Here is a 15,677-nt window from a genome sequence, read left to right as displayed (position 1 = left end):
TTGCTCTAGGGTAAATACGTGGTCTGTTTTGATCCCCTTGATGGTTCTTCCAACATTGATTGTCTTGTGTCCATTGGAAGCATTTTTGGCATCTACAGGAAGGTAAAGTGTGATGTATCAAGTGTCTGTATGAAGTTTGAGCATGCAGTGCCATCTCCATAGTGTGACGCAGCCAGAATGTAGAGTCATGAAACACTGTGAGACTGGAAATAAATGAAGAACTCACGTTCTGGTATTTCCAACATTAATTCCAACAAAAATGGAGACTCACTGAATTATTAAAAGAAAATGCAATAGTAAAATGTGGATATGAGGAGAATATGCTGTATATTTGATTAAATTTTGCTTTCTTTATGATGGAAATTGTATATGTATATACTTTAAAGAGATAGAATAGGATGACTAGAGCAATGATACTACATGAACTGAAATTCGTGAACATCTGACAGAAGTTGAGATTGCTTATTTCAAAATAGTCCTTTAAATCCTTTAAATTGGGGATCAGCCAAAACTAGCCTGCTGCCTGATTTTGTAGTAATTGCAAGCAAAGACTAGCCATCTTACATTTTAAATGGTAGGGGAAATAGTATTTTATGACTCATGAAAAATTTATGGAATTTAATTTTCAGTGCCCATAAATACAGTTTTATTGGCATACAGTCATGCTCATTTGTTATATATTGCCTTTGGCTGCTTTCATGCTACAATGGCAGGCTTGAGTAGCTGTAACACAGACTGTGTCATTTATAAAGCCTGGAATATTTACCCTCTTTCTCTTTCTGGATAAACCTTGCCGACTCCAGCTCTGTCATGGATGTAGTCTAAGTAGAGTGATGCAGGGTGAGGACCCAGCCTCCTGTCCTGGGCCTTCCACCTGGGTGATCTCTGCAAGTCACTCTACCTTCTTTGTCTTTAAATGTATATGTGTATGTGTGCATGTGTAGCTATCTGTGTATGGGTACATGTCTTTATGTGAGTGTAGAGATATATGTATGTGCATATGTATAGGTGTGTGTCTATAGATGTCATGTAGGATAAGTGCAGGACTGCAAGGTCAGTTTGAACCACAAAGTTGGCAGTTCAAAGTCAACAGTCACTCCTCAGAAACCCCATACTGGGTCACAGTGAGTCAGAACCGACTCAACGGCACTTAACAACAGCAACAACATAGATGTATGAATCCTGGTGTGGCACTATAGGATAGGAACTGAACCGCTAACCACAAAGTCTGTGGTTCAAACCCTCCATTCGTTCATTGGAAACCCTATGAGTTGGAACCAACTTGACAGCATGTAACAACAACAACATATGTATGAGTGCATATGTATTTGTGTGTATATAGATATCTGAGAGTACATATATTTGTGTAATTGTGTATGTGTGTGTGTCTAGATGCATGTGTGTGCATATATATTTATGTGTGTCTAGATGCATGTATGTGCATATATATTTTTGTGTGTAACCACATGTGTTTGAGAGAGAGAGAAACTAACTAGTGTGTTAGTGCATGTTCAAGTACATACACAAAGGAAAAAGAGAATGAATGTCCGTGAACCCATCATAAGTCTTCATAAAATCTGAAACATTTCATTTTGGCTTCAGCTCCTGTTTATTTTAGAAATGAAACCTCCCAGATACAGTTTACTAGGTTGCCTGGTGCTGAGCCTCTTGATGGATGAAGCATTTGGTTGAACTGAACTCTGAGGTCTCTCCCAACTCCCCTGTTGTGTTATTTAAAGGTTTACAAAGTGAGATAGATCCAAATTTGCACTTTATTTTTAAAATGACTTATTGTTTAGTATTGTACATACTTTCCTTTTAAACAGATGAAAAATGAGACCCTGTAGGTCATTGGGATGCGTTTTGCTTTTGTCTTGGATAAGTGACATCACACATCAAAATCAACTGGAGTAATTAAAAACACAGTTGCTGTCAACTTGAATCCAACTTCTGGTGGCCACGTGTATGTTAGAACAGAGCTATCTTCATAGGATTTTTATTGGCTGTGATCTTTGGGAAGCAGATGCCAGGCTTTTCTTCTGAAATGCCTCAAGGTGGACTTGAACCTCTAACGTTTCAGTTGTAGCCAGATGCCTAACCAGGCACTACTTTGCGTAATGGTGTTGTTCTTGTGAGTTGCCATCGAGTTAATTCTGACCAATGACAAACCCATGTGAGCAGAATAGACCTGCCTCCTAGGGCTTTCTTGATTGTAATCTTTGCAGAAGTGTATGCCCAGGCCTCTTCTTCCGTAGCACCACTGAGGAGGTTAGAAACGAGAGCCTTTAGGTTAGCAGCTGAACAGAACCATTCATGCCCCCTACCTAAAACAAACAACCAAACCTAGTGTCGTGGACTCACAGTGACCACATAAGGCAGAGTAGCACTTCCCCATAGGCAGTTTCCAAGACTGTAAAATCTTACAGAAACATACTAGAGTAGCTGGTCGGTTTGAACCACAGCCAAGCACTTAACCTTCACACCACCAGGCGTTTCTAATTCTCATACCAGGAAAAACAATGGCAACAATTCACGTATTTTCCAAGTCACACCATGAAGCATACCATTCCTACTGCAGACATGTAGGGCTATCATTTTACCCACAAAGCTTCAAATTTATAGTATAGCTCGAGAGGTTTGTAGCAAAGAAAGACATCTGATGTGTGAACTTAACCAAAAATCGTTGCTGTTAAGTGCCATCAAGTTGGTTTTGGGTAGGCAGAGAAATGGAGAGTCCAGAGGGTTCCTGTTTTTTGCCAAGTGCTTATTGTCCATTAATTCATTCCTGTCATCTGAATGAGAACAGAATGGGTTTTCTTGGAGGGAAAGGCATTGCTGGGGGCTTGGAGGTGGGAATTTGTGCATTAGAAGAGGTCAGGTTGGAACACCAAACCTGATTCAATGAAATTATTTTCTTTTTTCTGAGTACTTGAGTCATAGACAAATGTTACTATTATTTTATGAAGGATGTTGAATATAAGATTGGAGACAAGATTTCAGGAGAAAATTATTTATGCTTGCAACTTTGCTACAGGCAAGCATGAATGGCTGTGGTCCAGGCCCACTTCAGGGGGACTGTTCTTGGTGGAAAACTGGTTACTGGAAGCCTCTATTGAAGAGTTATAGGTTTTAGTCATCCCACTATGCAACTGGCTTTGAAGGAAACTGGTGGTTTTTAATATGGTTTTCCAACAAGTTTCTGCACTTGGCAAAGAAAGGATGTGCATAGGCAAAATTTGGAGTTTGGAAAAACAACTCAAAATTTTGCTTCTCTGTCTAGTTTATTTAGCTGCACTGCACTATCATGTGAACACAAATCGAACCAAACCACTAACCAACCAACGAACCAACCAACCAGATAAAGATAATTTATTAAATAGTGTGTGAATGGGGGAACCAAAGAAGAGAGAGTTTTTGTTGAGTTTACCTTTTAGGTAGGTAGTTGATCTGACTTCAGTGTCAGGTTCACCTGTGGTATATGGCAAAATGCAGATTCCCAGGATGCACCCTCAGAGGTTCTGACTTAATACATCGGGTATAGTCCCAGAACTGTATTTTGAATAAATATCCCAAGTGTAGGTCTATGAGCTACAGGTTGAAAAGCTATAGGAAGCAGTTGTCTGGAATGTTTCTGCTAAGAGGATCCATGTATCTATCTTCATCATGAAGGTGCTATGACAGTTATGGTTTGGGGTCACCCTGGCTGGGTCAGGAGTCTCTGTGGTTAGGTAGTTAAGATGAGATCTAACATGATACAATTCCCCCATGATATGATCCAATGTGGTTAGCCCTAATCTCATGTAATTATCCTGTGTTGTAAACCCTCACTTCTACGATGTAAATGAGGTCAGATGCAACCTACGGGATTCGGTTGTATCTTCAGCCAGACTATATTTTGAGATATTGAAGGAGAGAGAAGTGAGGCCCATGGAGATCTCCAAGGAATGCTGGTCCTAAAGATGCTGTAAGGAGACAAGGACCCTTCCCTAGAGCCTGTACACTGAGTTCCGACTCCTGGTCTCCTCAACTCTGAGAGAATGAATTTCAGTTTGCTAAAACCACTCGCTTGTGGTATTTGTGTTGCAGTAGCCCTAGATCCCTAAGACTAGCTCTCGCCACCACCCACCTGTCTGTCAGTTTGTCGTACTGTGGTGGTTTGTGTGCTGTGAAGCTGGAAGCTATCTATGACTCTGGTATTTCAAATGCCAGCAGAGTCACCCATGATAGAAAGGTTTCAGCAAAGCTTCCAGATTAAGACAGACTAGGGAAAGACAGAGCCTGTTGCTCTACTTTCAAAAATTAGCCAGTGCAGGAGGTCCCTGACTGGGACCATCAAGGGAGAAGAGCGGAGAGCGGGACCCTACCCAGAGAAGCAGTGACACCAGATATGGAGGCAGAGACAACGATGTGGAGAGATGGAGCAGCTGGGGACTTTAGACACAGAGAGGGAGAGGGCCTGTGGGTCTGTGTGCTGATGACCGGGCATGGGGGGGCGGTCAGGCTTGCAGGGTATTCTCTTTGGTTGGTTGATGATGCATGGAGGGGATTATAACCATGGCAATGAAACGATATACGATAGGATGAATGTAAAGCTAATGTTCTCCCATGTAAACTATCACATAATTCACAATAAAACATTAAAAAAAAAAAATTAGCCAGTGCAAATCCTAGGGACTACAACAGAATATTTATATTGTCCGATCTAGTGCTGGCAGATGAGCCCTCAAGGTTAGAAGACACTACACAATAGCAGTGCCAGTGATCACGAAGATGATTCAAGGCCGATAGCGTTTAGTTTAGTTGTCCATAAGGTCACCCTGATTTGGAGTCATTTTACTATCAGCTGCTGCGATCTCTGATTGGAAAATAAATGAGTGAAATGTGGGGGAAATTTCCTATCTTCATTTAAGTTTAGATTCAAGTAAAAAGTAATCAAGCTGAAAGAATTGTTTGGGAGCTGTTTTGAGGACTAGCAGAGCCAGTCACATATTAATAAAGAAGACAGTGATCAGTAAGCAGTTACTGAGTCGGAGCCATCTCCTTAAGGTGCTGCCTTCTCTAGTATCAGGCACACTTTGGGTCACTTGATCCCATAAAATAAAAGATGAGAATGCATCTCAGGTTCTATGTATAAATATTATTTTGTTATTATTTGTTGTCATCGCATGTACTGATTTGCAAGGTAAGATCCATTTCTTTCAACCAACCTATGGGTTATGGTTGAAAAATTTGAAAGCATCTGCCCTACCTTGTAATAACTCTGGGGAGATAATCTAAGTTCCTGAATTTTCTAGGGTATCTCTGATGTGTGAGTGATAAGGACCACATTTCTCTGTGGCGTTTGTACTGCAATTGACAAGAGTTCATGAAATTGATTTCCTCACCAGACTAACTGCCCTGCAGCCCTGTGTTAATTTGTTTAACTGAAGATAGAGTAAGCAGGTGAAAGACATTGATGCTCCTAATAAGATAAAATTAGTGGGAGCTGGCAAGAGGGCCTGTTCCCTTCTGGATGTGATAATGGAGAAATAAGGGAATATCAAATTATTAAAATTAGAGGAGGTCTCAGATTGGACAGAAAGATCCAAATGCAGGAAATTTGAGGTCTGATGGGAAGGCTGCTCTGGTAATAGAATCAGGATATTACTGATGTGCGGAGTGAAATCCCTCTGGGAAGATACCCTATTTCATTAGGGGCCCAGGTCCAGTTGTCTTTGAGTCAATTCTGATCTGTAGTAATCCCATGTGTTGGGAGCTCTGGTAGCATAGTGGTTACAAATCAGGCTGCAAACTGCAAGGTCAGCAGTTCGAAACTACCAGCTGTTCTGTGGGAGAAAGATGAGGCTTTCTGCTCTCATAAAGATTTACAGCCTCAGAAACCCTGTACAGGGTCTCTATGAGTCGGAACTGACTCCACGGCACATAACAACAAACAACATGTGTTGTAGAATACAGTTGTGCGTCATATTATGGCTGGGACCCTTCAGTATTCAGATCTATAGGCCTTTCTTTCCCGACATCTCTGGGTGAGTTTGAACCACCAACATCTTGACTAGTAGTCAAGTGCTCAAGCATTTAGGACAGACAGGGAACCACTTCATTAGAGTGGTACCTTGGTGGAAAAATGGTGTGGAGGCCATCCATGTTTGATCTCCTTGGACCTCACAAGTGGGGAGAGAGGAGGGGCATCTCCATCAGCATCAGCCCGAGGCTGATTCCTATGAAGTGGAGGTCAGACATGCCTCCGCCTTCCCACCTTCTAACCTCATTCTGAACACCAGCCATCCTCTCATGGGACTCTACTTCTCTGCTGGGTTCGATAATCCATTACAATGGCCACCCAGAACTCACAGTACTCATGATTGTGGGGCTTATTAAGGAAGTTAACAGCGTCCAATTCAGGATCAGAAACAACTCCTGATGCAGACATTCTCTGGTCAGGAGCACCTCTTCACAGCTCCCCCACAGACACTCCTTCCTCTAGCCCACCGCCTCTCAGTCATTGGGACCCTTGCTCAGACAAGCGTTACAAAGCTCCTTTAATGCTGCCGATAAATGCCCAAGAGGTGCCTGTTCTGCAAGCCACTGGCCCACAGGTACTCAACCTCACTCTCCATCTGCGGGCCAAGAAGCCTACCACCCCATCTCTCTGTTTTGCCGTCATCTTTCCACACATAAATCTTGTGTGGAAGCTCTGCTCCTGGCTTCTCTCTTGATAGTAGTGAGATGCCCTGTTCCTACTTCTGAGATGGCTCAATTTAAGCCCAGCAGAATGACAAAACCAACCAATACAGTCCTCATGTTAAAGCCCTGTGCACCCTATTTTCATGGTCCCACTCAATCATTGGAGTCCTGATGTGGTGCTGTAGGATAAACACTGGACTGCAAAGTCAGTTTGACCTGCAGGGTTGGTAGTTTACACCCACAGCAGTTCCCCAATAACCCTATAGAGTCGCTATGACTTGGAACCATCTCGACAGCAGTTAGCAACAATAACCCAATCATTTGGTGGTAGTTAGAGACTATGGATAAAAGAACCATATCAAGTAAATTCACTGTACCACAGTTAGTGATGCATACTGTTAATGGTTTCATTGGCATAAAGTCCACAAAACACACCAACCAAAACATATTTTCTTTCTTGCTCTAGACTTCAACGGGTGAGCCATCTGAGAAGGATGCTCTTCAGCCAGGCCGGAATCTGGTGGCAGCCGGGTATGCCCTTTATGGCAGTGCCACCATGCTGGTACTGGCCATGGAATGTGGTGTCAACTGCTTCATGCTCGACCCGGTGAGACATCTCGGGGGCAGTTAGGTTCCTTGACTATAGGCTGTAATTGTGTGTGTGTGTGTGTGTGTGTGTGTGTGTGTGTGTGTGTGTATTGAGTCGGGGGTGAGAGGTTAAAATTGAGGTCCACGGATGGACATAATTGATAGGGTGGGGAGATAAAGGGACAATGTATCTTTCATGAGAGCATCATTGAGGTGAGAAAGAACATCTGTCCAGAACACAGGAGGGTGTCTTTGTTCCAAGATGAGTGTCTTTAGGTTGGACATTTGTCAAGTGACTCAAATGCCCACAAGGGTAAGACAGGGCATACAAATAAGTTGTATGTGTGGGGACAGGCCAGGGACCATGGTATGGACTGTGGGGGATTGGAAAGGGCCAGCAATTGTTACTATTCAGAAATGGGGGCTCCCAACTGGAAAAGGGCTTTCCAGTGTTCCAAGGAACCCTGGATTTAAAATGTGGATGTTACTAGATTTGTAAAACACTGTACTAGTCTCAAACAGACACTTGTGCGCCAGTGTTCTGCAGCACTATTCACAATAGCCCAAAGGTGGAAACAGTCCAAGCACTCATCAACAGATGAATGGATAAACAAAATGTGAAATGCCCATTCAATGGAGTATTGCTCAGCCTTAATGACAAACCAACTCCAGATGCACATACAAGAAGGAACCTTGAAAACATTATGCTGAGTGAAATCAGTTAGATACAAAAGGACAACTGTTATGTGGTCCCACTTACATAAAATTTCTAAAATAGACTAAGCACAGAGGCAGAAAGTAGATTAGTAGTGACCAGAGGCAATGGAGGGACGGGGGTGGGAGGTGGCTACTGCTTAAAGGTCATAGAGTTTTTGTTAAGAGTAATGAACCAATTTGGAAATAGATAAGTGGTGAAGGTTGTACAATGTTGTGCAATGCCACTGAAATTTACATGTGAAAATGGTGGAAATGACAAACACCGAGATATCTATTTCACCATAATAAAAAGTTTAAAACAAAGTCAAACAGCACTGTGCTAGTAGCTAACTAGGCTGCATTTAAGGACCATTTGAGGCCTATGGATTGGCTGATGGCCACCTTGGTCTTAGACTACAGCTGTGACTCAACTCTCTGCTTTATTCATCTAATGGTCATCTTCCTGAGATGTGAGCGGGTGTCCCAATAGGTATCTCTTTTTTTCTTTAAAAAAAAGACTTCAAATGATTTGGTGTCACATGTTGTTGTTAAGTGCTGTCAAGTCAGTTCCGACTCATAGAAACCCTGCATAGTGTTTTTGAGGCGCGACTGGTGGGTTTGAACTATCAACCTTACGGTTAACAGTCCAGTGCTTATCCTACACATACATTGCACACAAACCTTCAGTTAACCCTTGCAGTGCTGACAGCATTGAACTCAAGGAAATGAAATAAAGAACATTCCCTAGTCCCCCTGACAGAGAAATGCCACCTTACTATAGAGATTCCATAGCAGTTTTAATTTGTGGGTAATCCCTTCCCTGTGAACGTTACTGATTCAGAGAAATAATAGCTTCTACACGGCAGATAAAGTGGGAGAAAATCTCTGGAAATATTTGGTAGCAACTTTGTGGCTTTTAAGACCCACTATTAAAACAGACTCCAAAGGAATCGTCTTTCACACTTCAGCATGTTGTTTATATGTGTTTGGTCCAGTGCCCTCAGGGGAAGAGAATTGGATTTATATACTCCTTTTCGGTGTAGAAATGTCCTCATGGGACATGACTGAAACTATTTACACTGTGATTTTTGCTGACAAACTGAACACAGGGTACAGATGGTGAATTTGAATCCCCTGTGAGAGGCAGGTAGGCTAAGTCAGAACACAGGCTACCTTTGTCTCGTGCACACTTACATAATTGGACTTTCATCTCCTTGGAAGTATGGACACTTAATAAATAAACCAGGGTAAAGAAATGGCACCAGGCAAAGCCCCAAATGAGGTGACCTCACAAAAACACTGTGAAGGAGCCAGGGCGAAGTTGAGTTTGATCTCAACGTGCCATTTGCGAATCCCTGATGTTTGTGGATTTACTGACCAGTGAAACATTGACTGTAGCCGCAGGGCATGCTTCTTCTGGGGACGTCTCTGTTCCCGTTGAGAGTATGGCTATGGCGAAAAAATCAATCTCTTCTTGTCCACAGATTGCAGACGGCTGTCTCCTGGAGTAAGTGTCCTGTATTTGATAGCCTTTTACCTTCCCTAATCCTCTGGGTCACTAAGTGTTCTGAAGGAAAATGCCTGCCTGTTGTAATGGTCCCCTGGTGGCTGCCCTCACTCTGTTTGGTTCAAACGATTCTCCTGGCTAATGCCTGTGGCTTCCTCTTAGGGAGATGCTGAGTGTTTCCTGTTGCCTGTGTCTTGCTGCAAAGGTAGACTGAGGGTTAAAGCATGAAAACAACCTTAGTAGCAGTGTCTGCGGGGCAGGGGTCCATGGGGTGTGGTTTCCTCTGCCTGCAGGGCCTGTGTGAGAGGGGACACTGTTTCCTAAACTTTTTGGTAAAGACATTTAATGATTTGTTTTGTTTTATTGATTATCAAGGAATATTGCTGCATATCAGAGACCACATTTTTGAAAACACAAAGCATTAAAGAAAGGAGAATCATTCACAAAGACACCTTATTCACTGACTATTGTTCATTTTAGCCTCAATTCTCTCCCTCCTTCCTCTCTCCTCTTTCCCTCCTCATCCTCTTCTTCCCCTCCCTCCCTTCTTTCTCCTTCCTTCTCTCCACCCTCTTAGTTTCCACAGCTCCCCTCCCCCCTCCTATGAGCAGGAATCGGTCAGTCTTTGCTGTGGGACTATATGGCAGGATGAAATGTAGGGATGGGGTATCCACTCCCAAAAAAAGCTCCAACCAGTCTTTTAGCAATGACACACGGGAGCTCTTAACATCCTTGGGCTAGTTCCCCACAAATTCAAACCTTCTCTAAAGCACCCAAGCCCCAAAGACTTTGCCATAATGGGTGTGTGTGTGTGGGGGGGGGGGGGGTTGTGGTGTTCAGAACACCAGCCTTCTGGAGAAAAACTGCACATCAGTAACAGAAGGCACCTGAAGGCATGTATGCCAACAAGCAAAACTCAGTAAAAACAAAAGTATTCATACAGTACATTTGCATTAAGATCAAATCCTAGGGCCAAGACAATCCCTGAGCACCCTCCAGTCCCCACCTCTCCTCTGCACCAGCTTCTTTGATTGCAAATTCATGCACATCTTGCTTGGCTCCCTTAGGCCTGTGCTTGCCTGTTTGTTTTACATACTTCTGCTGTATTTTTGTATGGTTTATTTCTTATTATACTGAAATAATTTGAGAACAAGGTCAAAAGTCTCTTTCATCTGACACCATCTGCAGTCCCCTCTTGCCTGCCCTCTTCTCCTTCCAGTTTACTTCCCTCTTCCCTCTCTCTGTCCACAAGCAGTGGAGAGGTTGGCAGAATCACCTGTGCTTCAGGGTGAGGAGTGACCCCAGGTGTGTGTGACCTCAGGTCCTGCCCTTCCCCACGCACACCTCAGACAGACTCCCACTCCTCTCCCCAGTAGAAAGTCCCCTTAGCCAACTGTCTTTTCTTGTCTTCAAGGCCATTGGAGAGTTCATTTTGGTGGACAAGGATGTGAAGATCAAAAAGAAAGGGAACATCTACAGTCTCAATGAAGGCTACGCCAAGGACTTTGACCCTGCTGTCACGGAATATGTCCAGAGAAAGAAGTTCCCCCCGGTAAGTGAGGGGCACAGAACCTTCTTTCAGGGTCTGGGAACCTGACATTAGGGGCAGCTCTGGGGGCGTCGGTCCTGTAGCAAGAAAAGGAGCCTAGAGACCACTTTTGTGATTCGTTCTGTAGGCATCTGGTGCCTGGTTCATCATTTGCTCTGTAGAGGACTGCCTTAGGACAGAGGCAGATTGAATTTCTCATTTGCCTCACTCTATGATCCTGTTTGTTAAGTGCCACCAAGTCTGTTCAGACCCATAGCGATGCTGTATTGGGTCTCTAAGGAGCAGCTACTAGATTAGAACCACTAATCCACTGCTGATCGTGCAGCGCTTATCCTACAGGCCTCCCCATGATCCTTAGGAACTTCATGACTACGTGAAGAAGTCAAATTGGAGTTGTCTCTTTGGGGCATTGCCACTTTCTCTCAGCAGAAGAATATCAGGATGATAAAGTCAACCAGATGGATGGATGAGTTACTGGCCGGAAAAACAAAAAACAAAACAAAAAAACATTTTAATCTCTGGAGTCCAGATCACAGGTTCTCTCACCCAGAGCAATAAGCACTGGCTTAGTTTTGGGGAGCAGCTCAGCAGGCATTCAGATACCTCTGGGTAGACTCAAACCTCCAACTTTTGGGTTAGCGGCTGAGTATGCTGTTTATACCATCCAGAAAGGGAGTGTGGTGGCTCAGTAGTAGAGCTCTTGCCTTCCATGAAAGAGACCTGGGATCGATTCCTGGCCAATGAATCTCATGCACACTCACCACCCATCTGTCAATGGAGACTTGCATGCTGCTGCTGCTGAACAGGCTGCAAACAGAGCTTCCAGACTAAGACTAGAAAGAAAGACCTGGCAATTCACTTCCAAAAAATCAGTTACTTAAAACTTTTAGAGCCACAATGGTTCGATTCCATTGTGCATGGGTTCTCTGAGTCAGGGGTTGATTCAATGGCAGCTGACTACAACAACTCCTACCTAACTCCTTGCCACAGCAAAATCCTTCCCAACCTTCAGGCTTTTGCTAACTGGCACCATTCTAGTGGTGCCTGCGCCATCTCCACACCCAGTATCACCCACCTCCTCAGGCCTTCTGTTCGCAGTGTGGCTTTACTGTTAGTTATGTGTGAGAGCTATAGCCAGCCTTCCCTCTCTGCTTCTTTGGAACAAGATTTTCATCACATTTCTTAGCACAGTCCCAAATACACACACTATACGTACTTGGCAGTGATTGTGGAATGAAATAAGCATTGGAATTCAAAGAGATCTTCCTTTCTTTCTTTCTGCAACCCTAACTGTTGGTCTTCACTTTGCAGGGGAATTCATCCCCCTATGGGGCCCGGTACGTGGGCTCCATGGTGGCTGATGTTCACCGCACACTGGTCTATGGAGGCATCTTTTTGTACCCTGCTAACAAGAAGAGCCCCAAAGGAAAGGTAACCATGCTCCCCTGAAATCTGGTTGAAAAGCAGTGGGTTTAATTTTTGGCCTGAGGGATTTGATTAAGGAAAAGAAAAAGGATATGGTAACAGCTGAACTCTATAATATGTTGCTAAGGGTGTCTGTGGCACATTCTTTTCTAGATTAAAGGTTGTTCATGTTAAAGGCAACTAAATAAGGCCTCTCGAGAACCCTTGCATTGATTAATAATGTTGGGAAGGGGACTCAGTGCTTAGTGTTTCCACTGGTACATGGTTTGGTTTGGGTAAAGTGAATTCCACTCATAAAGTGAAATGCTATAGTCCAGTCTTATAACCAAGACAGCAAATCAAACATGTATTCCAAATAGAGGTTTCCTTTGATCGCCTTTAAAAGGCATAAAACAGGAATAACTAATGAACTGACATTTGCTGTTTGGAAAATGACACCTTTCTAGGAAGGAGCCAATCTGTGAACTTTGAGGTAAGCTGGCATCTCTAACTGCACTGGCCTAATGCCCATGTTGCTTCCAGCCAGGCTGAGCATGGGCTGTGCTTTCTTATCACGGTCAAGAGATGCCCTGGTTCTCTTCTCCACGGGGTGATTGTGGAATGCTTGCTTCCCAATTGACAGACTGTGCTCTTTTTAAAATGTAAGAGACTGAGTAAAAACTAAAAATTCCCTTTTGGTCCCAGTGGCTCCCCAGCCGACTCCAACTCATAGCAACTCCAGGTGTGTCAGAGTAGAACGGTTTCTTCAGTTTCCAGCAGCTGCTTTCTTGAAAGTAGTTCGCCAGGACTTTCTTCTGAGGTGCCTTTTGTTGGACTGAATCAGATTAGCAATCTAACACGTCAGCCCTTGTCACTCACTACCCAGGGACTCAGATCCCTTATGATAGTTAGAAATATTAATTGGTCCCATAGCTACCTCAGGAAAAGCCAGCGTATATGGCTGTCTGCTGTACAGTACTTCAAAAACACTGTTGCTTAACACAAATAACCAAAGTTCTCCTTTTCCGCTTTGCAAGTCTAGCGATCACACCTGTATGGAAACACCTGCACAAAGCTCTCTGCTCAACAGGCAGACTGCTTGGAAAGGCATATGATCAAGAAGTTAATATTTGAAAGTAAATGCCAAGATGTATAATACACTCTATCTCAACCCGCAAGCCTGAGGAACTGGTCAGTGGAATGTCTGCAGAGTTGCAAACAGTATACTGCATAGAGAAGCTAGTCTGCTCTCCAGATGTCTACAGCCAGACACCACCATGGATTATTGTATGCTTTTAGAATAGGCAATGCTCCATCAAACCCACCCAGAATCACTCATTAAGTCCAGTCTGGGCCATAAGGAGAAGGGACCATCGATTCTGCCAAAATGCCAAGCAATCCCTGAGTCCAGGTGACCAGGTTCTCTCCTGCTGGCTCTAGCTTGATGAGTATTGGATTAACCCTTTGGTCTCAGATGCCATCTTGAGGGGTACTTTGGAGACCTTATAGAAGGAAAGGGAGAGCATGAGCTACCTTGAAAACTCCCATGAGCTCTGTGCTCTTTTGCTATTTACAAGTCCCGTCTCTATGTAGTACCTGCTAGAATATGAATGCTGCCCTCTGATCTTGTTTTCCAGCTGAGACTTCTATATGAGTGTAACCCAATGGCCTATGTCATGGAGAAGGCAGGAGGATTGGCCACTACCGGGAAGGAAGCTCTATTGGATATTGTTCCCACTGATATCCACCAGAGGGCGCCAGTCATCTTGGGTTCCCCTGACGATGTGGCCGAGTTCTTGGAGATATTTAAGAAACATGCTGCCCAATGAAGCGCTGGCTTTGCCCGCTTTGAAAAGAATTGCCTTTTATCTGGACCAAGCTGGTGCTGCACTACTCAGTCCTGATTGGGCATCATACGTTCTCAGACAGCAGAAATGAAATGCATAGGTATTTTTACCATGATGGTAAAATGCTATGTAATGCCGTCTGTTGCCCAATCCAAATGCTATCACAATCATGCCACTAATAATCAAGATGTATTTTTAATGGGAAGGGGGAGAAATAAACATATTCTTCCTTTTTAAGAAAGATTTTTCGTTGTCTTCTTCAAATTACAATAATAATAGCTGACATATACAACATTACAAGGAACGTAGTGGTTACGAATCGGGCTGTGAACCACAAGGTCAGCAGTTCGAAACTACCAGCTGCTCAGTGGGAGAAAGATGAGGCATCTGCTCCCGTAAAGATTTGCAGCCTCGGAAACCCAGTATAGGGTCACTGTGGGTCGGAACCCACTCAACGGCACTTAACAACAACAATATACAACATTACATCTTAAAAACAACTTGTTAATTAGGTGCTGTTGTTGTTGTTAGGTACCATGGAGTCAGCTCCAATCCAAATCATAGTGACCCTGTATAGGTTTTCCAAAGAGTGGCTGGTGGGTTTGAACTACCAACCTGTGGTTAGCAGTCCAGTGCTTACCTATGACACCACACCAAGACTCCAATTAGGTGCCATTTTATAGATGAGGAAATGGAGGACAGAGAGTGAAAAGGGGTAAAGTGACTGGTTGACTGGGTGTGAATCTGCGTGTACCAAGGCATGACCTCTTGACTTTCCATGTTGTTGGGTACTGAAGTCCCTTCAGATCCATAGCGACCTTCTTTTCTTTCTCTAATCAAAACACATAATGTTCCCTTTGCAAAGGAAAATAACCTCTACAGCCAGTCAAATATTTGCTGCTTTAAAAAAAACTAAACAAACTTGTTGGCATCAGTTGACTCTAACTCATGACAACCCAGTGTATTGCAGAGTAGAACTGAGCTCCATAAGAATTTTCTTGTCTTTATGGAAGCAGATCACCAGACATTTCTTCCTCTGTGTTGCTGGGGGCAGGGGAGGTTCAAGCCTCCAACCTGTTAAGTAATACCTATTGTCTTGGAGTTCTGGTGTGGCGCTGTGGGTTAATGCACTGGACTGCAAAAGTCAGTTTAATCCGCAAGGTCGGCAGTTCAAGCTCACCAGCCACTCCTTGGAAACTGTATACAGGGTCACTATTGGTCAGAACACTCAATGGCACACAACAACAACATTGTCATCTAGCCAATTCCTCCGTTCGACTCATAGCAATGCAATAGGACAGAATAGAACTGCTCCATGGAGTTTCTAAGGTTGCTACGTCTTTCTCCTGCAGAGTGGCTGGTGGGTTTGAACTGCTGATCTTCCAGTTAGTAAGCAAGGGCT

General features: G+C 43.7%; 1 protein-coding gene across 1 annotated transcript in view; it reads left to right on the top strand.

Moving 5' to 3' along the window:
• FBP1 (fructose-1,6-bisphosphatase 1) overlaps positions 1-14,262 on the top strand; it is a 32,882-nt gene extending 18,620 nt beyond the window's left edge. Inside the window, exons 3-7 of the mRNA XM_006867633.1 lie at positions 10-102; positions 7,151-7,291; positions 10,890-11,027; positions 12,336-12,455; positions 14,066-14,262. Of these exons, the coding sequence (XP_006867695.1) occupies positions 10-102; positions 7,151-7,291; positions 10,890-11,027; positions 12,336-12,455; positions 14,066-14,257 (684 nt within the window). The 3' untranslated portion in view covers positions 14,258-14,262. The remainder of the gene's footprint in view (positions 1-9; positions 103-7,150; positions 7,292-10,889; positions 11,028-12,335; positions 12,456-14,065) is intronic.
• Positions 14,263-15,677: the final 1,415 nt, after the last annotated feature.

This window comes from Chrysochloris asiatica, unplaced genomic scaffold (assembly GCF_000296735.1).
Source record: "Chrysochloris asiatica unplaced genomic scaffold, ChrAsi1.0 scaffold00107, whole genome shotgun sequence".
NCBI classification, from domain to species: domain Eukaryota; kingdom Metazoa; phylum Chordata; class Mammalia; order Afrosoricida; family Chrysochloridae; genus Chrysochloris; species Chrysochloris asiatica.
The sequence above is the reverse complement of the archived record's forward strand: the minus strand, read 5'-3'. Positions and strand labels throughout refer to the sequence as shown.